The sequence below is a fragment of the Peromyscus californicus genome, unplaced genomic scaffold, assembly GCF_007827085.1.
Source record: "Peromyscus californicus insignis strain IS unplaced genomic scaffold, ASM782708v3 Scaffold_14__1_contigs__length_90479793_seg_2, whole genome shotgun sequence".
In the NCBI taxonomy this organism is placed as follows: domain Eukaryota; kingdom Metazoa; phylum Chordata; class Mammalia; order Rodentia; family Cricetidae; genus Peromyscus; species Peromyscus californicus.
This window is the reverse complement of record NW_026294436.1, coordinates 18,434,285-18,457,566: the sequence shown is the minus strand read 5'-3', so window position 1 is coordinate 18,457,566 and position 23,282 is coordinate 18,434,285. Positions and strand designations below refer to the sequence as shown.

Genomic DNA, 23,282 nt, shown 5'->3' with positions numbered 1-23,282 from the left:
GCCTGATGTGGATGCTGGGAACTAAACTGCGGTCCTCTATAAGAGCGGCAAGGCACTCCTAACTTCTGAGCCCTCTCTCCAGCTCCCTTCCCTTTTTATAAGTTCATTATCTCAGGCATTTTGTTATAGCAATGGAATGTTGACTATCTTATCCACTTTTAATATTTTGTAGTACTTTGGGGCTTAGAATGTACCAGGAATGGAATTTCGTGCACCTCACAACCACCATATAAATGATATATATCCTATATCCTATAAAAATTCAGGTTAGGAAGCAAGCTGAGAGAGGGTCAGTGATTTGTGAAAGGTCATACAAATCCAAGTACAAGCCTGATTCCTTTGCAGTGGGTTTTGTAAATTTCTCAGGGTTTACAGCATGGAACACAGAGAAGGTACATGGGAAATACCCCACGTGAAAAGCATTTCTACTTTGATTTGATTCAACTATAAACCTCTGCAAGAAGGAATTCTATCCATAGACACCATTACCACCGGCACAAAAAGAGACCGAGTTAATTCGGGGAGGGGGAGACCACAGTCTAATATCTGAACACAAGGACTCTGCTCTCAACCTCTGAAACACATCCGTCCCACAGCCACCACTGCCTGATTGTCAATAGATGTATTTACTGCTATTCTCTCTAAGGCGATCCCTTGCTTGTCACACACTGGCCACTTCCCACTTCTGAAGAGGGAGTGGGGCCACAGAACGGGGTCCAAGGAAACGGTCGAGGCTGCTTTGTGATGAGACACACAGGGACACCAACCATTGAAATAAACTTTCACTTTATTTTACCAAATATAATTTATCAGTTAAGTCGACATTTGTCAATTCAGTTATAGCAACTATAAATAATTCTCTTAAGACACAGTTCTGTAACTTGTGAAGAATATGAAAGTAAACCAATTTTGTTTCTTCCAGTCAGGCCAAAAGTACATGCAATAGGTGCACCTGGGAGAGAAGAGAGGAGTCTCCTACTGACGTCGCCTTCCCCCTCACTCCAGGCCTCCTCTGCTCACACACGCTGAGCCTGGGCGTGCCTACCTTTCTGTTTTCTAGGCAAAGGAAGAGGGACGCTTCAGTCTCCAGACAACCTGATCCAACACCATAAACCAGGACAGGGGAAGTGGCTGGGGAGCCCGGGGTCACAGTCTCGGGGTGTGGTGCCTGTACAAGTCTGTGTTGAGGGGTGGAGTGAGGCCAGAGGGTAGACCAGAAACAAGCCCAGATTGGTATTAATCTGCTCGACACAACTCCAGCTAGATAACCTCTGTGACTCCTTCCAATTGGAAGGTTCTATGATGTCAGATGATGTGGGAAGGGATGAAGGTGAGAAGTCTCTGTAGGTCCAGGCACAGTTTAATCCTCTCCTTGCAGACCAGTACTTTAGGCTACACAGGGGAAGAGTTTATGGGCTCCTGGCAAACAGGCTAGAAGGAAGCCTGCAGCCCAGCTGTTGAGCCGTTTGGAGCAATGTGTGGGGAAGGGACTCCAGTTTCCTTCCAATGGTGTATAGGCAGATGCCGAGGCAGCCAATTGATATTCAGCTTGCTCTAAACCCTCTTCTGAGTGTGTAGTGAGATGTGCAGAGAAGAGAAGGGGAGGGAGGGAGGGTATTTTAGGACATGAAACTGCCCGAGCAACGGGGCTGGCAATCACCAGAGTTCAGGTCTAGAGGGAATGAGGCAGAGTTTGCCTTGAAGTAGGCACAGATACCTACTGCGAGGGAACATTTGCTGCCAGATTGAAAGGGGCACATGGCCTCTGTAACCTAGGAAATGAGGTGAGGTTAGGGCTGTGATACCCTTAGCACTGGCTAGTCAATGCTTGGCACTGTGCCCAACACAGTAGGCACCCCGTAACTATTGCTCAATGGAGAATTATTGCAGGCCATGCTGCGGAAAGGCTCATCTAGGGGAGGCTGAGATTTGCTGAATGAATGACTGGATGACGAATGTCAGTGGGCGGGAGCCAAGAGAAAGGCCAACTGACCTCTGGTATGATCAAATGGGTGGTTTTAGGAAGTGACAGACCATGAGGTTACGTCCTCGTGAGGGAGAGCAGTGAAACACCTCCGGGTTGCATCAATCTCGTTTGCCGCATTTCCTTGTCCTGCCCCCCAATCTTAGAAGCCCATCTGGCAAGCTGTGGGGAGAGGGAGTGCTTGGAGACAATTAGAATGGAGGCTTGAAGAGTCATTAGGGTCTCTAGACTCCGGGGGCACGTGGACCTTTGGAAACCTATGGACGACACTGACCCATGCAGAGCCCGGCCACCGCTCATTCGGCTGGAAAGCAGTCAGGCAGTCGGGCAAGGCACATGTGCGTAGACGGGACAGTCAGTTCGCCTGGCTCTGCGTGCAGGCTGGCCTAGAACAGCATGGCGGTGACTAGTGGGAGCTGAAGCAACTTTCTCCTGCCCAGCGCTTTGAAGTTGGTCCACAGCTATAAAAGTACATGTACGTGTGGGAGTGTTAATTACCCCTCTGTTCAACCAAACTGAAAACAACCCAGAACCCACTTACAAAGAGTTTCTCGTTAGGGCCAAGGCTCAGGTTGCTAAAGCTAATCCAAAGGTCCCCAGATGCCAGACAGAATGCCAAGGTCCCAATCCACCTCACCTGGAGGCACCCACCATGGAATTGCACTTGGTGATTGTCTCAAAAGTCTACTTTTACTGCTTACTTCAGTCCATCTGTCTTTCCTGAATTCTTCCTATCCAAACTTGGCTCAATGTATAAAAATTCCCATTGAAAATAATGAGAATTTGGTATCAAAGTGAAATCCCAGAAAGATGTGGGAGTGTAGTGTAGGGTGGGGTAGGGAAACAAAAGGAAAAAAAAATCCAAATAGAAAGTGCAGAGGGGTGGGGAAAAGGCTGAGTGGCCAAGCTAGTCCCCAACATCTGTGTCTCTGTCCCCAATGAGCCAGAGGACATGGAAGCTGAGTGCTAGGAGCCCAGTGCCAAGCAGGTCCCCCAAAGCGGTCAAGTATGGGATGGAGAAGTTGTCTGGGTCCAGGCCCCGACCCCACATCCAGTGCACCATCCAGTCAGCGATGTACAGGAGAATCAGCACCTGAAGGAGAGACACAAGGGTTCTGCCTGTAGCCATTGTCTTTCTGCAGGGGGAGCCAGAGGCCACATGACTGGACTGGTTCAGTGGATCCCAAGGCTTGGGCTAGTCCCAACCTTTTTGCCAGGACAGCTCACACCCAGCCAGAGGCTTTCTAAACTAAGCCCTACCCTTACAGGAACTCCGCCCTTGCCTCTAATTCTGGGTCAGCCCATTCTTGAGTTACTCCAATCCCTGCCGTGTTGGCCTCTCCAGGAGCCTGGTAGGGGCTGGCAGGTCGAGCCAGTTTCTCCTACGAGGATGGCTCTCCTGTCCTCTGGGTAACAGCTGGCTGTCTCGTCACCCTTTCCATCCTGCTGCTGTGGCCTCAAAGAACCTAAGCTTATTCCAACATTCACCTGCAAAATAGGTTCATGAACAAGTCAGCTAAACATAAAGCCAGTTCCAGTGCAGAGCAGTTTCAAACGCATTTTGGATTATCTACTACTTTGATTTATCTGGACCCTCGCTTACCTTTTATAATTATAGATGGTCGAGAACAGCCAGGATCAGAATCTAGTTCTGGGTCCAGGACCTGTAGTATCGACTGCAGTGGGGAGTGTGTTACCAACGCACACTCTCAGGCCTAACACTGGGCCTTCTGAATATGGTCAGACTTACATGCACTTTGCAATTGGAACTCACTTCTTAAACACTAATGCCTGATTTACGGGTCCCCAAGTGACCATATCTATATCAGAATGAGACACTTCTTTTTTCCAAAAAAATAATTTATTTATTTTTATATGCATTGGTGTTTTGCCTGCATGTATACATGTCTGTGAGAGGGGCGTCAGGTCCCCTAGAACTTAAGTCACAGACAGTTGTAAGCCACCATGTGAGTGCTGGGAATTGAACCCAGGTCCTCTGGAAGAGCAGCCAGTGCTCTTAACTGCTCAGTCACCAACTCCAGAGAACGAGACACTTTCTAATGGTTAGACTCTGCCATGGTAATTGGAGGGTGGTGGTGGGTTTATTCTTGACTGTACTTTGTAAAGGCTGTGGTATGAAAATTCTGCCTTAAGGGACTCAGGTGCAGAAAGCAGAGATTCCTACTCCAGAACCTTTCACACCCCCTGCTCTGCACACAGCTACCTGTGGTCCTGTGGCCCTAGCCCTGGCTTTGCAGTCCAGCCTCCCTGCAACTTCACAGCCTTTCCGACAGCTGTGGCAGAGTCCCAAATGAAGAGCGTGACTGGGTGTGAGCTAGGGGGGAAGGCAGCAGCTGTCTTCACATCAAGCCCCTGAGCAGCACAGGGACACATGCTGGGACAGGTACCAAGGGACCCAGCAGAACTCTGCAGGGCACCACGGTCAACACTTTGCTCCTCCACAGATTTAAAGAAGGAAGCCTAGCTTAGACTGACCACAGGGTATTATTCAGATAGGAGACGGAACGAAACTTTGGCCTTCCAACCTAGGCGGAGGGATGACCTGCAGCAGCCGCACCAGACCCCTGGCATACCTATGTTCCTTTCCCACCCGGGGGTGCGCCTGATTACATCTGCAAGGGAGCGTGGCGATGTGGCTTCCCAGCAGCACATGACTGATCCTTAGCTCAGCTCTGGCCAAGATTCCTAACACACGACTTTTCTAAGGACTGCGCTGGGGGCTTGGAGGGACAACTGTCTATCAACAGGAGAATGGCTAAACCAAATCTAGCAACGCCATAGGGGGAAGGGACCACGGCAGGACAGAAGGCCAGGCTGGATGAGTCTTGAAGCTGGATTTGTTTTGTAAAAATGGTTTTGATGCTTGTTCTAGCTGTGGGGCCCTTTATTTAAAGGAAGCACAGAATGCAAGACTGTCAAGTGGGACTTTGTGGCAAGGCCAGCAGGGGGCAGGGTATAGGTGGTTCAAAGCCCCCTGTCAAAACCACCTGCCCGAAAACCCTGCAGCTGGTCTATTCCTCTCGCTTTGAAAATGTGTCACTGAGGCTGAGCGGGGACACAACTAGGCTGAAGCCGCACAGCATGGCAGGAACCCTTCCAGAGCTACAGCCTATTCTATTCTCCTGAGTCCTGGCCAGGGGCTATCCAGACACAGAGGAAGAAGTGGAAGAGACCGGGGCCAGACTTGGGGCTCTTATTCCCTGTGGGCCCCTGGGCTCCCCTGCTTCCGCTGGGCCGTACCTGGAGCAGTGCAGCTGTCATGTAGAAGATGATGAAGATGAAGGTGAGGGTGGTGTGCCCGCCCTGCATGCAGCTGATGGTGTAGAGGAACACCAGGTGTCCGGGGACCACAAGGAGGAAGAGGACCCGGGCTGAGCGCGAATTCACGTCTGCAGGAGGACAGAGGGAGACAGGAAGACCAAGAGGTCACAGGATGGCCACTGCCACGCTCTAGGTCAGCACACAGCTATATCTCCAGGGTGTTTCAGGAGAAGACAACGTCTTCTCTGGGATGGACTCTTCACAACAGCAGGCTCAGCTCAGCAGAGGAGAACCTGGAACCCGGACCCCAAGTGCCTCTCTAGTGAAGTTCCTGTCTGTAGACCCCCCCCTTTCCTCTAAGGCAGGGATGGACCCAGGAGGTTGGGGTGCCGAGGTTGCCGTGGTTACCAGGGCTGAAGAAGGTGGTGCACGGACTGGGGCAGCGGCGAGGAGTTGGCTCAGAGTTCTCTCCGGGCATGCCGTTCATGTGGAGGAAGGTGGAGATGCGGCTGGCCTGCACAGCCACCAGATTGCCCCCAACACCTGCAGGGAGACACACAGAGGGACTCAGACTTGGCATAGAAAGGACTGGGAGGAAGTCGCCTTGTTCTCTGTCTTTTACCTATAGGGGCCCTGTCTTCTTCCTTCACTAGATAGAGTCTATGCAGACACTGCCTTTCCCCCACGTGCCAAGAGAGCAAAAATATGACAAAAGAAGACAGATACTTCACTGCTTCTTAGGAATCTTCTAGGCTTTTAGCTTCCCTTGTGTGCAGGTGTCACAGTTCCATGCACCCTTGAAATGCCTCTGAGGGCGTTGGCAGGGTTATAGCCTGACTACACAGCAGGGGCCTTTCTTGCCTTGGCCTTCTCCGGAGCTGACCCAGGCACCCGGTGCTCACAAACTCAGTAACCAGCTTCCAGTATGAAGCGTGATCTCTGATCTGGTCCTGCCCCAGTAAACTGCCGGTTACTGTTGGCCTTTTATGTCACACCCAAACCTAGTCCCTGTACTTCTCGGCTTTGCCCTGAGCCCTGAGAGGTGGACGGCTGTAGGTCCCTCCCTTGCTGGATGCTTTTACTCAGCTTGTGCAGGAGGGTGCACCAGCAGGTGTGCAGAGAGAGGGGTCTAGTGGGGTTTTTTGTTTGCTTTTATCTAGATCCTTTTCTGCTTTTAGGCAAGAGCTTACTATTGCAGGGGCAGACTCAAATTCTAATTGGACTCCCACAAGATAATTTCTGGGTCCCTTTGGCCCTTCAGGGCTAGAGACTTCCATGTTGCTAATTTCTGCGTGCCTCATGGTCCCCTGTTGGCCCTTTCCCCCACCTCTAAGTCTTGTCCTCTCTGAGTTAGATTCTCTAGCCTGCTGGAACCCTGAGTGGCACAGAAGCCATGTCCGGCTGTTCCCCAGCAGCCGACGCTAAGGCCTCACCATTAATCACAGGTGTGAAGACAGCCATTCCTGCAAAGTTGGGGTCCGAGACAGTCTTGTCCAAGATGAGGCCGCCCACACTACAGAGACAGAAGACCAATGAGATGGAGGCCACTGAGAGGTTCTGCTCTAGTCTCTGGGCTGGGAGACACAGGCCTATCTGACCTTGGGGACAAGGGCAGCAACGTGGCTTTTTCCAGGAGTCTCCTTTCAGTCTCTTGCACGCAACAGTTGTTGCTCCTAATCTCCTGACTTGGCACAGTGACTCTGGTACAAGACGTGTGAGCACAGTCACCTTCCCGTGAGGACCCTGGCCTCCTGCCTGCTCAGCACTGATTCCTCTATGGAAACAGCACTGGCTCCTCCCTCAGGGAACCAGCTCTCCCACTCCGTCACTGTGGGCCAGGTAACACTGCTTCGATTGTGGCTCATCTTCCCATCCAACCAGACAGCTGCACTCCCGAGACCAAATGACTGATTCAAGGACAGAACTGTGACCAACTGAACAGGAAGCAATGACATCCTATACTGGGTCTTTGTGCAGCTGTCGGGGCAAAGCCTCTCTCCTCTTGCTGGAACTGGGAGGAGTCAGAAGAGTGAAAACCTAGACGGCTGATCACCACAGAGAAAGCAGAGTGAGAAAGAGTCCCAGGGTCTTAATGGCATTGTATGCATCCCTGGATACCGATGCTTTTTAGTTCCCAAGGTCAAAATGTTCTGCTTTGGAATGAAACCTAATACAGATGGTTCCTGTCACTTGCAATAAAAGAACACATGACTGACACTATGGATGCTTTTCCAGAATGTGTGCCATTTTTCCTGTTCCAGAGTTTCAGATGGGGTCTACAGTGAGGTGGGAGTGATAGAGGGGTGTATACTGAGGGCCCCAGCCTACCTGCTGATGGCCATGGCAATGATGACAGGCTCCCAGCCTGAATACAACACCTCCCTTGTGGCTGGGCTCCTTCGGGCCAGCACCACCCAGACAGGCAGCAGGGCCACAAAGAAGGCACATACCAGGGGGTAGATGTATCGCCAGTGCTCTGCGAGGGTAGAGACCAGAGGGAGATAAGCACCATGGCCCCAGTACCCAGCTTCCCCCAGCTCAGCCTGCAGATGTCCCAAGAGACCAACCCCTCAACAGTAATTCTATCCTAAACGCCTGGAAGCGTATCACCTCATCTGATCATCACTGCACACCCAGGCGGCAGTGAGGCCAGCTCTGTCTGCTCTGTAGAGGAAGCAATGGAGGAGGAGAGCTCTCATTTTTGCTTTGAGACAAGGTCTTGCTACATAGCCCAAGTTGGCCTTAGTCCCCCCATCTTCCTGCTTTCACCTCCTGAGTGGCTGGGCTCATGGGAGTGCGCCATCACGCCCAGCTCAGGCTGCAAAGTTAACAGAGGCAGACGCCAGACTGTACCTGTCCTGGTCTGACCCCAGAAATCCCCTGCCTCCCCTCCTCTTCTTCAGTTTACAAATGGATTCTAGTCTTCTATCCTTTCCTTATCTCACCCCTCGAAGGGAAACAAAACCCCTAGATGAAGCAGGGGTGAGTCCTGAATCTCTCCCTTTTGCCGCCTGCCTGCGGGCCCTGACACGAGTGCCTATCCAGACTCCCTAGGACCTGGAGGTATATGACAAACCATCCATAGTCAGCCATATAGGAAAAAAAATCTTCACACATTTGCAAAATGGTCCCTACTCGCCCAATGCCACCCCAGAGTCCACCCAAGCCATTCTCAGCAGCCTTGGCCTTACTCAGTTCCAGGTAGAGTCCCCAGCTGATGCCTGAGAGGAGTGCCAGGGTGATGAGGTCGCCCAGACTGGCGGCGATGGGCGTGGCCACGTTGTCTGGGTTGATCCCAATTTTTCGAGACCCAATGATGACTCCAATCATGATCATACCTGGTGAGGAAGGAGAGGCGGGCCAGGCAGGGTGAGAAGGGAGAAAAAAAAAGCAGTGCCAATAAACAAAAGGGCATGGAGGTGCTGGGCGGAGTCAACACCTTGCGAGCAGCAGCCTCACCACTGCGCTTCCTCCCTTCCTTACCCAGCACCAAGGAGGCAATGAAGGCCGTGGCCACACTGCTGGCGCACAGCAGGAAGGCATGCGGGATACTGAAGTGGCCATCGGGGATCCAGCCGAAGACGACCGCTGCGATGGACGCCAGGAAGCCCACCACCGTGGCCTGCACCTGGGGAGAGACGCGGTGACGCGGACAGCCTGGAGCGGAGTACCCAGTGGACTCTTCCCTAGCCCTTCCTTAGCGAGCAGGCAGGACTGGACTCTATAGTCCTTGCAGGGCTAGAAGGATGCCTTTATGTAGCTTTAGCCCTGACCCCAGTACCGGGTAGTGCACCCTGCAAAAATCCAGGACACGTTACTGGCTGGTCGGAGATCAGTCGAGTCAAGACCTGAGACTCAAGGGGGAAGACACTCGATCTGTGTGGCCTCCTGGGGAGCTGGGACAACAGTGGCAGAGGACACTCCAACACTCAAAAGCCCCAGAACCACCTCGAGCCTAGACATGTGACATGGAAGCTGCTGGGGCTCTCCCTCGCTTGGCCATTTTCCTGAGTAACTAGTCACCTCCTAGCCTACTTTACAGGACGCTGGAGAGCCAGCCACTTAGGAGCCAGCTGGGCTGACCCAAGCCTTTCAGGGATTCCTGACTAAGGAGGTGCTTGGCCTCTTGTCTCTGGTCCATGTTTTCTTACCTGGATGAGGGCCATATTCCCCGTGATCATCCGCCAGAGCTCCTTAGGTGTGTCCATTTGTCCAATGTTGGCCTGGAAGAGGGAGGGTGAGGGGTTGGAGTTCGCTGCGCGGGGCCTGGGGTTCTATCTGTCAGGCTGGATCAAAGAGCACTGCAGATAGCTGAAGACGCTGTGACTGGAATATGAAAGCACCCGGGCAGGTGAGTTCCAGGATGCCAGGGGAGCTGAGGCAGATTCCACTGTGTCTTGTTTATCTAGGCAGCAGGCTCCTGCATGGATCTGCACGCTGCTGAAGCAGCTTGTTCTCTTAGGGAAGGCAAGGTCAGTTGTTGGGCCAGGGCCGAGGCTGCCAGTATTTGGAAAGGAGCGGGCGGCACCAGCCAGGAGAAAGGAAGTGGGTTAGCCTGGCTTCCCTCTACACTGTCTTCTCCAGGCTTGGTCACAGAAGGACATGCCCGGTCTCCTGAGTTTTAACCCCCCTTGCCTCCCAGCCACGGCCTTCTATTGGCCTTAGTCCATGAATGGCTGTGGCAGACAGAAAGGATTGTGGGACATGGAAATGCCTCTTCTCTTGAAGAACAAGTTGCGATGGGGAACGGGGATGGTTTGGAGGGGTGCGGGGAGGGCCTGGCTCTGCTCCCGCCCAGCTGCAGAGTAGGGCTAGAGATCAGAGGAGGCCCCCACCTGCGTGGCTGGAGGGACCAGCATGATGCCTGCCTGTCAAAGCTGCACAAACAGTCACGAGGCAGGCTGCAAGGCAGGAGGTGCGGCAGGCATCCAGAGATGGCTGGGACATCCAGAGTCCCAGCCTGGGAACCATTCCGGGCAGGGAGCCCCTGCCCGGGGACAGCACACCCAGTCTGGGATCCCCCTCCGCGGCTTCCCTTCCCTCCACAGGCCCAGGCGGTTGTGCGGACACCTGCCAGTCTCTGTGTTACCCGTTACCTTCTCCCTGCCCCTCTCCCCTGCTCCCCACAGCTGGGACACTCACTGCAGTGGACAGCCTCGACGCCAGGGTCATTTCCAAGTTCCCTTTGAGTCCCAGCAGTGCAGGCACCAGGATGAAGACCTCTGTCACCTTCTGGAAGACCTCCCAGTGCTAGAAGATGAACACAGAGTCCAAGAATTTCAGTACCTCAAAGGACTGGCATTGGAGCTGGACAGAGTGTGGGCTCAGGAGACAGGAGGGAGAAACAGGGCCAGCAGGAGCAAGCACACGAGGCACCTGACCTCCCCGTGAGGAGCCTGGGAGGAGAATGAACCCAAGAATTCCAAAAAGCACAGCCCAACCCCCATTCCAGAGCAGAAGAGACTCCTAGCCTGACTGCCCCTTCTATATGCTTTTGTGGGGACCCCACAGTGGAGCCACCCCAAGTTGGCTTTTGCCCCAGAACTCTCTGGTAATGTCCTCTCAAACGGCACTCAGCGGCCCCCTTGCCTTAGCCAGTTTCTCTGGGGCCCCAGCCTTGGGAGGTGTTGTCTCAGCTGTGGAGGGCTAGGCTCCACAGGGCTGGGGCCCGGGTGATTAGAACGTTTGTTTGGTTTCTATTTCCAAGGGCTTTGGGTCTCAGCCACAGTGACTTTCCTAAGCAAGCTCTGAATTTAGATGGTGTCTCTCCTAGGCTGGTTTGCATGAGATTTTTTATTCCTCTTTACACTCCCATTATCTTAACTAACAGAAGCAAATATACCCCTGTTGGGAGAGGCTGGACCTGGAGCCAGGAGACATGGGTTCTAATCCTGGCTCAATCAGTCCTGGCTCTTCCACCAACTTCTTTGGCTGACATATGTTAATGTATTTTCTCATCTAGTCACCTCAAAAGCCAATGAAGAGCTGTTTTTATTCCCATTTTGCACATGAGAAAACTGGAGGTTCAGAAAAGTACTACTAACCAGGAGGCAGAGGCAGGATGAGTTTGAGGCCAGCCTGGTCTACAGAGCAAGTTCCAGAACAGCCAGGGCTGCACAAGAGAAACCCTGTCTCAAAACCAAACCAAACCAAACGAACAAAAAACCAAAAACCAGAAATCAAAACCCAAAACCAAACCAAACCAAACCAACCAACCAAACAAACAAACAAGCAAACAACCAAACAACCAAACAAAAAACAAAAAGAAACAAAGAAAAGAAAGTACTACCCTAGTTACTGTAGGATCCATGCTGGCAACTGAAAGCCCCTTAGTTGTAACCAAAACTGAGGCTTTCCAAAAGAAGATTATGCTTCCCTTCTTGGTCCTAAAGGTCCATGGGGTTTTAAGAATGGGCAGCCTGCAGGTTTGTGAAGGGGGGTGGGGCGGACAGCAGGTGGATGTGTGCAGGCTGGTTTGGGTGTCTAGAGACAAGGAGCTGTGATGGGCAGGCGCACTGGGCCGAGAGCTGAGTCTCTTATAAATGATACAGGAAGGGCTCTCCTGCTGCTCTCCTCAGCATGCTTCCTCACAATGGCCAGCTGGGGCCCTCGCTCAAGTGTTCCGTTCAGGGGCCTGACTAGAGCTAGCCCACAAGGCAGTTCCAGCTCCTCTACTCTACTGCTAAAGAGCAAGGCTGCCAATCAAAACCACAGTGAGATGTCACCGCATACCTGTCAGGGTGGCTAAGGGGACAAACGGAAAACACCAAGCATTGTACCAAGTATTGTACGGACATGGACATCAGAACACTTTTACATTACTGGTGGGAGTAAAATGTAGCTACTATGAAAACAGTTTGGCAGTTCCTCACACTAACAATAAATTGTATGTGGTGGATATGCTTGTATCCCCAGCACTTGGGAGGTATAGGCATTGCTGAAAGTTCAAGGCCAGCTATCTACATAGCAAGACCTTGTGTTAAAAATAAACAAGCCAGATGGTTGTGGTGCATGCTTTTAATCCCAGCACTGGGAGGCAGAGGCAGGTGGATCTCTAAATTGGAGGCCAGCCTGGTCTATAGAGTGAGTTCCAGGACAGCCAGGGCTACACAGAGAGACCCTGTCTCAGAACAAACAGGCTGGGGTGATGGCTGGGTCAGTAAGGTCAATGCTGCACAGCCTGAGTTCCTGAGTTGGATTCCTAGCGCTCGCATAAGAAGCCAAGCACAGCAGTGTGTGTCTGTAACCCCAGCACCAGAGCTTGCTGGGCCTTGAGGATCACTGGCTCACCAGCTTAGCCAACCAGTGAGCTCCAGGCTCAGTGAGAAACTCTATCTTAAACAAACAAACAAACAAACAAAACAAAACAAAATAACAAAAACAAACAAACAAAAAAAAGTGGAGATGGGTCTGGAGAGATGGCACAGTGATTGAGCACTAACTGCTCTTGCGGAAGACCCAGGTTCTATTCCCAATACCCACATGGTGGCTCACAAGTGTCTTTAACCCCAAGAGCTTTGACACCCTTTTCTGGCCTTTCCAGGCACCAGGCATGCACGTGATGCACAGACATGATGCAGGTAAAACACCCATACACAAAAAATAGTACTAAAAAACCAAAAAAAAAAAAAAAAAAAAATGGTGGAGAGCAGCAGAGAAAATGTCCCATGTTGACCACTGGCTTCCATGTACATGCATATACCCATTCAACATGTATACAATCCATGTAATACACACAGTAAATGAGTGAGTGATTAAATAAGAATGGCCATGTGATCTAGCAATCCTAGTACTTCTCCTGACTACTTGCCCTCAAGTCCTAATTATTTATCCAAAATAACTGAAAGCAGGATCTTAAAGGAATATTTATATACTGTTCGTAGCTTCACTTACTCATGACAGCCAAGAAGTGGAGCAACCAAAATGTCCATCAGCAGCTGACTAGACCAATAAAATAGGGCATAACAATACTGAAGTATGACTCAGCCTTGAAAAGGAAGTCCTGTTCCATGCTACATCATGGATGAGTCTTGAGGACATTATACCAACCAAACAGCCACAACAAGGCAAAAATTGTATGATTCCACTTATATGAGCTCTCTGGAGTAATCATCACATTCATAGAAAAAAAAAAAAAAGAATTGTGGTTGCTAAGGGCTGAGAGCCTAGAGAAAGGAATTAGCGTTATATGGATAAAGTGTGTAAGTTAGAGAAAGTGGAACTGAGAACACACTTTACACACTTCAAGATGGTTACAGTGTAGTTTCATGTTATGTGACTTCCCGCAACATTAAAAGCAAACAAATGACCCAGATGGTATGTCTGTAATCCTAGCATTCAGAGGCAGAGACAGAGGCAGGAGGATTGGGAGTCTGAAGATAGCTGGAGGTACAAAGAGAGACTTTAATCTCAAAAAACAAAACAAAGTCGGAGGTGGAGGTGCAAGCCTTTGATCCCAGTACTCAAGAGGCAGAGGCAGGTAGATCGTTCAAGGCCAGAATGGTCTACAAAGTGAGTTCTAGGACAGCCAGCGAGGGCTGTTACACAGAGAAACCCTGTCTCGAAAAAACCAAACCAAACCTATTCTATACCAAAACCAAGATTCACGAGGCCATCAGAGGGGGCTAAGGTCAGGGAGCAGAGGCTAAAACACCAGAAGGTCCTACAAGGCAAAGATCCTGACTTTTTGTTAGTGTTCTTGGGGTATATGTGCAGTGAATAGGATCCAGAGAATAGCTCATTTCTTCAGGGTTAGAGGTCCGGGGCCTAGGATTCTTCTTAGCATCTCCTAAAGGACCTAGACTCTCTGAAGACTCCTGTGGGGGAAGAGGCACTCCCCCCTCCACAGCAGTTCTGACCTTTCAGCTATTGCCCCTGTGAGGTGCCTCATGAGCCCCGGGAGTGTTACTCTTGGACAAGGCTGGGGCACACACCCCTGCGGATCCAGCTCCCTTTAGCTGAGGCCCAAACAGCCTTGCCCCTCTCAAACTGGATAAGCAGCTTCAGAGAGGGAAGAATTCTTCCCCTCCCTTGACAAGCGTGCTGACTGTGGGCTTTTGGAGCGCTCTCAGAACACAGCCCCACATCTTCTCACCCCAAATGCTCACCTACCTGCGCCCAAGCTGTTAGCTCTCTGAAAGTTCAGCTCGCAAGAGAGTGAAAGCGATGGGCACATGCCAGTGAAAGAGAAATGTCCCAGAAGGGAACACTAAATGTATATGCAAGGGACATTTCTGAACTGTTTGTAAGGAGTATAGCATGTCTTTATTATCAAGACAAAAAAAAAGATGCAGCTGGGCATGGTGGCACGTGCCTGCAAGTCTACCATTCAGGATGATGAGGCAGGTTGTGAGTCTGAGTCTAGCCTGGGCTACACAGCAATGCGATCTTGGAGAAAAGAATGCATAGAGTTCAGTTAACCCCTCCAGCTGCCACCATGAGCACCCCTACTTTTCTCCTTCCAATACATACGTGCCTTCTACAGCGGCATCTAGAAGTTGTGGAGTTTTGGAAGGGATGAGAGGGGACAGATGGGCAAGGAAAAGGATCAGAGCCAGGAGCAGTCCCATGCGGAAGTCTCCCCAACTCACAGACTACAGCCTGGAACTCCCAACATCTGACCTTTTGATCCAGCAAAGTCCTAAGCCGGCATTTGGGACAGAAGAGCTAATCCCTACAGCTATTTTTCCTACCCACAAGACCCTCTCAAAAATGTAGTTCAGGCTGGGCGGTGGTGGCGCACGCCTTTAATCCCAGCACTCGGGAGGCAGAGCCAGGCGGATCTCTGTGAGTTCGAGGCCAGCCTGGACTACCAAGTGAGTTCCAGGAAAGGCGCAAAGCTACACAGAGAAACCCTGTCTCGAAAAACCAAAAAAAAAAAAAAAAAAAATGTAGTTCAGACCAGGAGTCTATGACCTGTATGCACGCACAGGATTCTGGGAAGCAGAGCCAGTCAGAAAGCAGGGTGGTCCTGAGGATGAGGATGGAATGGTATAGATGAAGGTGGTTTTTCTTACTCCTTTGGCCTAATTCAGGCCCCTCCTGTTCACCGTGGCTTGGAGTGTCTGCCCCGGAAGTCAAACCAGTCAGGTAAGCCATTAGCTAAACTACCACCCATACCTTCCTGTACCAAAGGGGATGGAACAGGGTCCAGGAAGCTGCTTGCCTTGGAGGTTAGAGGGGAACACTTAGGGATTTTTTTTAAATTGCTTCTCAGAATCCGAGGCCCTCTCCTCTTTGTTCTCTCTCCTCGATTCCTGATACTCTGAAAGTATGGAATGTGATGAGACAGGGGCCTCCACACTCAAAACTAACCCTGACCCAGAGCAACTGCCCAAGCCTCACAGCTCAGAGCTCTTGCTGTGACACCTTCCTTGGCCATCCAACCTCCTCTTCCACCTGCCACCTCATCCGCCAGAGCCTCCTGCCCCGGAAACACATCGGCAAAGTCAGGAAGGGATAGAATCAAGACATTAAAAGGACCCAAACTCCCAGATTCTAGCCCCAGGCACCAAGCTGCCCAAGGACTTTTCAGGCAATCTCGGGTCAGGCTGGATCACAGTTTCCATCTGCTAGAAACCTGTCCCAGGCACCCTGGAGGTATCCAAGCAGAGGGGCCTCAGGGCAATGCCTGCATGGACAGAGCTATGCACAGCACGGGAAAAGGAAAAGGGCCTGATAGCCCACAGAAGGCAGAGATGGGCAGAGCAGAGGTGGTCAAGGGAAACAGGATCTGAGTGTCCTGCCTAGGGGCTCCAGCAGCCTCCAGAAAAAGAGATCTGTTTCCCTCCCATACCACTTCCCCAAGGCCATGCGGCCATCCATGTCCATCTTTGAAGGCACTAGGGAGGGGGCCCACTTTCTTTGGAGACCCAGCAAGTAAGGAGCGCATTAAAAAAGAACGGGAGAGCCCCCTCTTCCAAGCTAGTTGAGAGGTCCTGTGGCGATCACACACTACCTCCCACCACCCATTCCTCACAAAGGCTGATAGAAAATGGCCGTGATGCCCTGCAGGAGCCCAGGACAGAACTTGGGGAGAGCCGCCGAGCACGGGCAGCTTGAGGCTCCTAGGTAGTCTCTTTCTGAAGCCAAAAACCGGGCTCGCTCCTGCTTCCCTTGCAAATATTGGCTGGGGTGGGCAAGTCTGAAGAGACTCCAGTCCGCTCTCCTGCTATACTCTGGAAAAACCTCTGCTCCTTATTTCACCGTGGAGCACACGTGGAGCAAAGCTAGAGGTAGAACGAGAGGCAGAAGAGGGCCTTCTAGGAAAGGCCCAGTCTTAGCTGCAGTGGGAAACATGGGCCAAGGAGGTATCTGTACTCAGGTGGTCTGAACCACAGGGACCTTGGACAACCACCAGATGGCCCCCTCTTAGGCACTTCTAGCCTGTCTCCCTGGAGGCTATTTTAGCCAGTGAGGGGAGGACACAGGTGTGAATCCTGCATCCAAGAGCATCTACCATCCCCATCACTTCCCTGGATGTGGAGTAAACGTCCTCCTGTGGCCCCCTGGCCCTGTGCTCCAGTACTCACCCACTCCAGTCATCTCAGGGTAGCCATCTGTGGGCCCTGCTTTAGCCCAGCTGTGGTGGGAGCGTGGGGGGAGGGGCACAAGGACAAGTCAGTCATTGTCATCTACACCAACTGAACCCTAGCTCTGGGGTAAGCCAAGATGCCACACCGAGGGAGATGCCAGCCCTCCGTGGGCACACTGGGCAGTTCCAGGTTCCCTATTATCTAAATCTCTCCACGTCTCGGGTCCACGGGCATGAGGCAAGACATCAGAGGACTGTGCCTACTCTGGAACCCTGTCACGTGGGATCACAGGGACTGATCCTCCTCTCCCTTTGGCTCTGGTTCACTTTAAAATCCAACGCCAACTGCTCTGGTTCCCAGTTTACCCTGTCCTTCAAGACAAGACAAAAACTGCAGGCTCCTCACAATCTTAAGCCAGGTTGCAAATCCCCGCCATAACAAAGGTCACGGACACAGGCTCTAGGAGCCATGACCAGTGGCATATCCACGGCACAGTTTCCCACCTACAGAATGGAGAAGAATGCCTTTTTCCTACTTTTTAGGCCTACAGGAAAGACCCCCGATATCCCCCCCCCCACACTATCATCATCATTGTCCAGAAACTAAGCTAAGCGTCTCCTAGTTCACCCCAGGATGCTGGCTCTGCAGCCCCCTTGTCTTCATCTTGTGGTGCTGGGGATGGGAACCGGGGCTTTGTGCATGCCAGGCAAGCACTGGACCACTGAACTACATCAACAGCCCTGCAGCTCTTTATGGGCACGAAGCCAGAACTCAAAAAGTGGTAAGAATGAGAACCCGGGGCCTCAGAAAGGAGAGGTGAGGCAGACTACAAGACCAGCCTCAGGTCTTTTCCCCCTCCTCCTCCCTTTCCTGCTCTCAGCACCAGGAAAAAAAAAAAAAACAAGGCAGGGGGAGGAGTCCCCAGCTCTGGATTGGCTTCCTAACCTCCATGTAGAAGCAGTCCTCACAATAACAGGTTTGAGGAGAGGGGAGGCAGCACCAGGCACTTTTGCAAGCTATAAATATCATTCTCGTGAGCTTCCAAAGCTGGGAGGTTCGCCTGCAAAACTTAGGGTCTACATGGACATTTAAGACAGCACCTATAACCAACCACCTTCAGCCCCCTGGGACCGGCCTGCGGACCCCTACTGTAGTCTCTGTGTGCATGGCTTACAGCATTAGCTGGGCGCAAGGGAGGTGATACTGAGCTTCATACTCTTTTGGGAGCCGTCACAGTGAGGGGAGGCCTGGGTGGGAGGAGTAGTGGTCCCCAAGGCCACGGGCCAAAACACCTTCTTCTGCCTCTGGACTTTGGAGTATCTAGGATAGAGCCAGCATCACTGGATCACATCCTGATTAGTTCAGATGAGCCTAGAACTGTGTGCCTCACTGAGCTCCAACAATTTTTACTTAGAAACAAGACTTTCTCTCTCCAACCTGGAGGCTCTCGGTAAGTCCTGACTCACAGTGCACTAAATGCAGCATGCCCCGGTCCTGGCTCTTAGCTCTCAGGTCCGACCAACTCTTACTGTTCTTTCTGCCCACTAGCCCCATGAATTGCCCTGTTGGTCCAGAGGAGGTTCATGCCAGACGTGGAGCAAAGAGAGATGGTTCTGCCCAGGTCTGGTTACATCCCTGGGCACTTACAGCCTTTTCAGATCTTAACACCACCTTCCCAAACCATCCTCACTCACCAAGGAGACTGTGCCAAGGATGCACGAAGATAAGCAATACAAAATGCCTTAAGAGCTTTCTCACTGGACCCGAGACCCTCCTGACAGCTGAGTAAATTCCTGCCCAGCAGGGGAATGGAAGAAAGGCTTGAAAAGGCGCTTTCTATCATGGGTATCCTTGAAACCTCCAGTAAAAGGAAAGCAGGCAGAGATGAGACCCATCTAGATGTCTCCTACTGAGCTGGACTCAACAGCACTGAGGCGTCATGGCGAGCAACAGCCCTGCCTCCCTTCCCTCCTTTCAGCCTGAGATCTGGAGTTACATCTGTTCCTGTTGGGCAATACTGCCTTGACCACCTCCCTGGGGCTACTTGGCTTCTTGCAGGCTTCTGTAGAAAGTAACAGAGGCAAGGATGAAACCAAGGATGAGATCCAAAGGGAGATAGCATTCTAGGAAGCAGCAGCTGCTTCTGACAGAGGTGGAGAGGAAGTTCCAAGAATCAGTTTCCCAGAAGGCCGAGGGAGCAAGGGCTTGCGAGAGGAAGCTGTCCACGCGGGCCTTACCTGCACAATGTCCAGCACCATGCCAGCTGCCACGGTCCCAAAGCCTGCCAGGAGGAAGGGGAACAGCACTTGCAGTCCAATGGAGAAGGAGGTCTCCTTGAGGGGGGAGGGTGGTGCGGGGCCGCGGTCTGTGCTGACATCGTCGCTTTCGTTGCTCTGGCTCCCGTTCTCCAGCAGCGCGTCCTCCTCCCGGACTCCCTTGGCGTTAGCTCGAGACTCAATCACCACCACCTCCACCCCAGCCCCATCAGGCCCCAGGAACTCTGAGGTCCCAGCCAAGGGCTCTCGCCCAGGGCCATCCGGAGAGCATGGAGAGGGAGTAGGGCCAGTACCGTTCGGCTGGTGGATGTCCTTTGGCTCTGGCTTAGAGGACATGACAGGCAGGGAGGAGAGGAGGGGAGAATTTATTTATTTTCCTTTCTCTCTCTGACTCTAACTCGGGGAAAGAACTTAGTCTTGGGTTGAACCCAGGCGTGAGTGCCGCGGGACCTCTTCCCACGGCTCTCCACTCCTACCTGGCACTGTAAAAACTGATCTACCAAAAGGCAGCCCCATCAAGCGTGGCGACCCGGAGCTGGAAGGAAACAGACTCCTCACACCAGATGCAGCGGCTGCCACTGGGGGTGCGGGTGCATGCCCCCAGCTCTGCACTGTGCTGGGGCAATCTTTGGTTCTCAGTGGCCGGCTCCTCCTCCTCGGAGCAGAAGGGAAGGGGCTCAACCTTGAGTCTGTGGTGCCTGGTGCTGTAGCCCTCGCTTGTGAAAAGCCGAATGCGAATGCGTTCAGAACTGTTCAGAACACAGCCTCAATCTGAGGCTGGGGCTTCTTCCCACTCCTGCTGGGTGCCTTCAGCTTCCCGCAGCACCTTGGGCTCAGCTGGTCCCAAGACGGGGTCTTCTGTCCTTCCCCGCTCTCCCAGAGGTCTCCTCCCTTCTTGAGAAGATCTTGTACTTTCTCAGTTGCCTGGTCCTTAAAGTCACAAGAATTTGTGCAGAACACCTTATGTGGGAGGAAGGGGAAAAAGAGAGAGGAGAAAATGTTAGTATATCGCAAGCCCCAGTGCCTGCAAGGATGATCTCCAGAGCACGCAGGAGTCTGTTAAAGAGATGGCTATTGGCTGTTCTTTTCCCACTAAAATGACACTGTCCGGCCCCACTTGATGTGGAGGCCCAGTAGGTTCTACATCCCCACAGAAGACACTGTGTAGGAGGCCTTGGCATTGCCTTTTGGACAACCTGGGATGGGCAGGGATGTTCCCAGGAGGTGTCTTCTCAGATCTTGATAAGAACTCAGTATTGAGCGTAGTTCCTGAGCAGTTTAAGTCACAAATTCAGACGCAAAGTCCCTCCACAGTCACCCCTCCGTGAATGACTTCTCCCAAGACAGCATCGGCAAGACGGGACAAACGGGGAGACTGATCGCTGAGAGAAGCATCCCCAGACTCTAACCGCCCTAGCCCTCCCAAGAGGGAAAATGCCAGGAGGACTCACCAGGGCAAGCCTGCCAGACCAAGGCCAAGAGCCAGAGGCCTACTACCTACTCCTGCCCTTGAGAATCAACAGTGTTACAGAAAGCTCAGAGGCTGGGCCTGCCGCAGGCTCTGTCTACACTCCTCTCCCTCTACGCTTGGCCGAGTGAGCTTGTCCGATAGGACACGGCAGTTAACTAGGCTGAAGAGGCAGAGGGCGAAATTACTGGTTATTACCTACCTATTCGGGTTACCTAGGCTCCCCCTGTTCCCTAGGGTTACCAGCAGCTGGACATAGTGCAATTCTTAAAAACAAACACAAGTAAAAGGTGGAGAAAGGGGGAAAGAAAAACAAAGGAAGGCAAACCCAAAGTGTCGCAAGCTAATATGCATTCACTCCCAAATCATGCCTCCGTCTTTCCCTGCTCCACTTTTCTCTGCTTAAAGGAACCCCCCCCCGCCCCCCCCCCCCCCCGGCCTTGATTCCAACTTGTTGCATTTCACCAGCCTGGCTCTCAATAGGAAAACATTTCCAGACGGTTTTGCAGGTATCATGAACAGGCTGTTAGTATTCCAAGCACTCACGATTAGTCAACTCCAGTTTGGTTAAGGCTGAATCAAACTCTAGGGCCCAAGTTCTGAGTCTTCCATCTACCCGGTCGCCAGGCAAGCCACCTTAACACAGCACCGTTGTTTTCAAAGATCCTCACCAGTCAGCCGAGAGGAAACACAGTGGAGTCCACCGCGCCCATGCCAGAAAAGTTTCTGAGTTCGGTCGCTAAAACCTGACACCACCACCCCTCCCATCTCGCTGGCAGGCCACTCTGACCAGGAAGGGGGCTAGCAAGGGGGCAGGCCAGTCGCTTAACTACATCACCAGTAAGGACACTACCGATGGGCCTCAGGCCCTAGGACGCCCCATCTTTTTCCTAGGAGGGGGTGGACAAAAAGGACCTGTTTGGGTATCCCCAGCTACAGGGGTGGGGTAGAGGAGTAACTGGACGGCTTCCGCCGTCTCCCTGCAACTCAGACTCTGTAAAAGCCCTGCGTGCTAGAGCCTCGGTCCTCCCTCACCTCCCCCAGACCCAACAACACTGACCTGCGCCTCGCTGGGGATGAAGGGCGCCCGGAGAGTGGCAGCAGGGGCCCGCGGTATCGGGGGGTGCAGGGTACCCCCTCTTCTCATCACTCCTCCCCCTTAGCCGTCCTCTTCGAGCCCCAGCGTGTGCCCCGCTACACTCCCAGCCAAGGCGAGCGTTCAACCGCGACACCCGGCTCGCTACATTTCGCTCCTGCCTTCCTACGAGGCCGCTGCTCCGATTCCACGATGGGGAGGTGGCCTGGAGGGCAGGATATTCCGCCTCGGGCCAGCGGGGACCGGACGGGGCCTGGGGTGCCGAGCTCGCTCGCCCCCAATCGCCTCTTGCCCGCGGACTTCGACAAGAGTGGTTGGCTGTGGGTGGCAAACGTGATCTGGGGCAGAGCGGGTGGCAACCCCCCTCCATCAAAAAAAAAAAAAATAGATTCAGGACGGACAACCGCGTCAGCCAATCAGAGCAGGAAGAGGGGCGGGCTCCGCCCCGGCCCCGCCCATTTCCCGCGCTCCGTGAGCGGGGGCGGGGGAAGGATCGGAGCCGAGTGACGGGAACTCGGTGTCGGAGGGTGGCGTGGGCTGGCGGTGCGCGAGCGCGCTGCCCGGTGGTGCGCGCCTGAGTTCCCGTGGCCTCGCAAGGCGAGCACGCCGGTACACATGCACCCCTGCATCTAGACTGTCTCTCGTGAGCCTCTGGCCTTCCGGAAGACCCGAAACCACCCCAGCGGGCCGGCCAGCGGGCGATCGCGCGGGCGCCGGCAGCCATCGCGTGTTCCTTCCCGGCGCCCAGTCCCTACCTTCTTCTTGGGCACAGTTCTTTTTCCTCAGGCTCGTTCTCTCTCTCCAGGTTCCGCGTTCCTCCCGGAGCGACTGGCCGAACCCGAATGAATCTACCTTAATAAAGTTCCAGCCTTCAAAGGGGTGGGGATGGGCAGGCTGGAGGGGAAAATGTGTTAGACTCACGGCTGGGGCCACACACGCCACCTGCGGTAAGGGTGGAGGGGAGCGGGTTTGCTTTGACCAACTCGTGGCCCCATGGGAGAGGTGTGTCCATCCCGGGCGAAATGAAGTCCAATTTTCCCTGACGCATCTTGTGGGATCAAAGAGGAGAGTGTTTTCACCCTCGCGTTTTTACCACTTCCTCCCTGGGGTGTCTCCACCTCATCAACCCAAACTCAGTACCAGTTCTCTTTGGGATGTTTTTGTGCAGGGGATGTGACCTCCCTACAAAGGAACTCCCACCCCCAGGCTTTCCCCTCTTGTCGGTGGAACCTGTGACCAGTGGTTCCTTCCGGCCCCTTTCCCCTCTAGAAAGGCGCGTGGGGGCAATTGAACATACCTTCAGACCTTGAATGAGGATGGGAGCAGAGATGTATCTTGCTGGCAACCAAGCTTTTGGCACACATGGGCTACAGTAACCTGAGCGGGCCAATCCTTGGGACAATGTTGACAAATGTATCCACACAAGCCTGCCCCCACCTGCCAATCCAGCATCCCTGGGTTCAGCTCAGCTGCTGGGACATCAAAGGCCTACATTTTTTAAGGACACTAAGCAAATGTCATTGTAGTAGAATTCCAATTTTGGCTTCAAAGCCGAACCTGTGTTTGGATACAGAGGTTACTCCTAGACTGGGCAACACTAGTTCTCCAGAAGAATCAGCTTTATGAATAATGAGTATAGACT

General features: G+C 52.7%; 1 protein-coding gene across 1 annotated transcript; it reads right to left on the bottom strand.

The window, feature by feature from the left end:
• Positions 1-769: 769 nt before the first annotated feature.
• Slc41a1 (solute carrier family 41 member 1) lies at positions 770-22,000 on the bottom strand. Its single transcript, XM_052736867.1, has 11 exons — positions 21,605-22,000; positions 19,038-20,036; positions 10,409-10,516; positions 9,418-9,489; positions 8,750-8,894; positions 8,458-8,604; positions 7,595-7,742; positions 6,700-6,779; positions 5,675-5,809; positions 5,246-5,394; positions 770-3,077 (listed from the first exon to the last, which is right to left on the bottom strand). The coding sequence occupies exons 2-11, from the start codon at positions 19,410-19,412 to the stop codon at positions 2,892-2,894; spliced, it is 1,545 nt and encodes a 514-aa protein (XP_052592827.1). The 5' UTR covers positions 19,413-20,036; positions 21,605-22,000; the 3' UTR covers positions 770-2,891.
• Between the last annotated feature and the right edge of the window lie 1,282 nt (positions 22,001-23,282).

Coding starts and splice junctions, on each gene's coding strand:
- Slc41a1 (XM_052736867.1), bottom strand. CDS start 19,412: ATGTCCTCTAAGCCAGAGCCAAAGGACATCCACCAGCCGAACGGTACT. Junction 8,895..9,417: donor GGAATATGGCCCTCATCCAG/GTAAGAAAACAT, acceptor GTCTCTCCCCAG/GTGCAGGCCACGGTGGTGGG. Junction 8,605..8,749: donor CATTGCCTCCTTGGTGCTGG/GTAAGGAAGGGA, acceptor CTTCCTCACCAG/GTATGATCATGATTGGAGTC.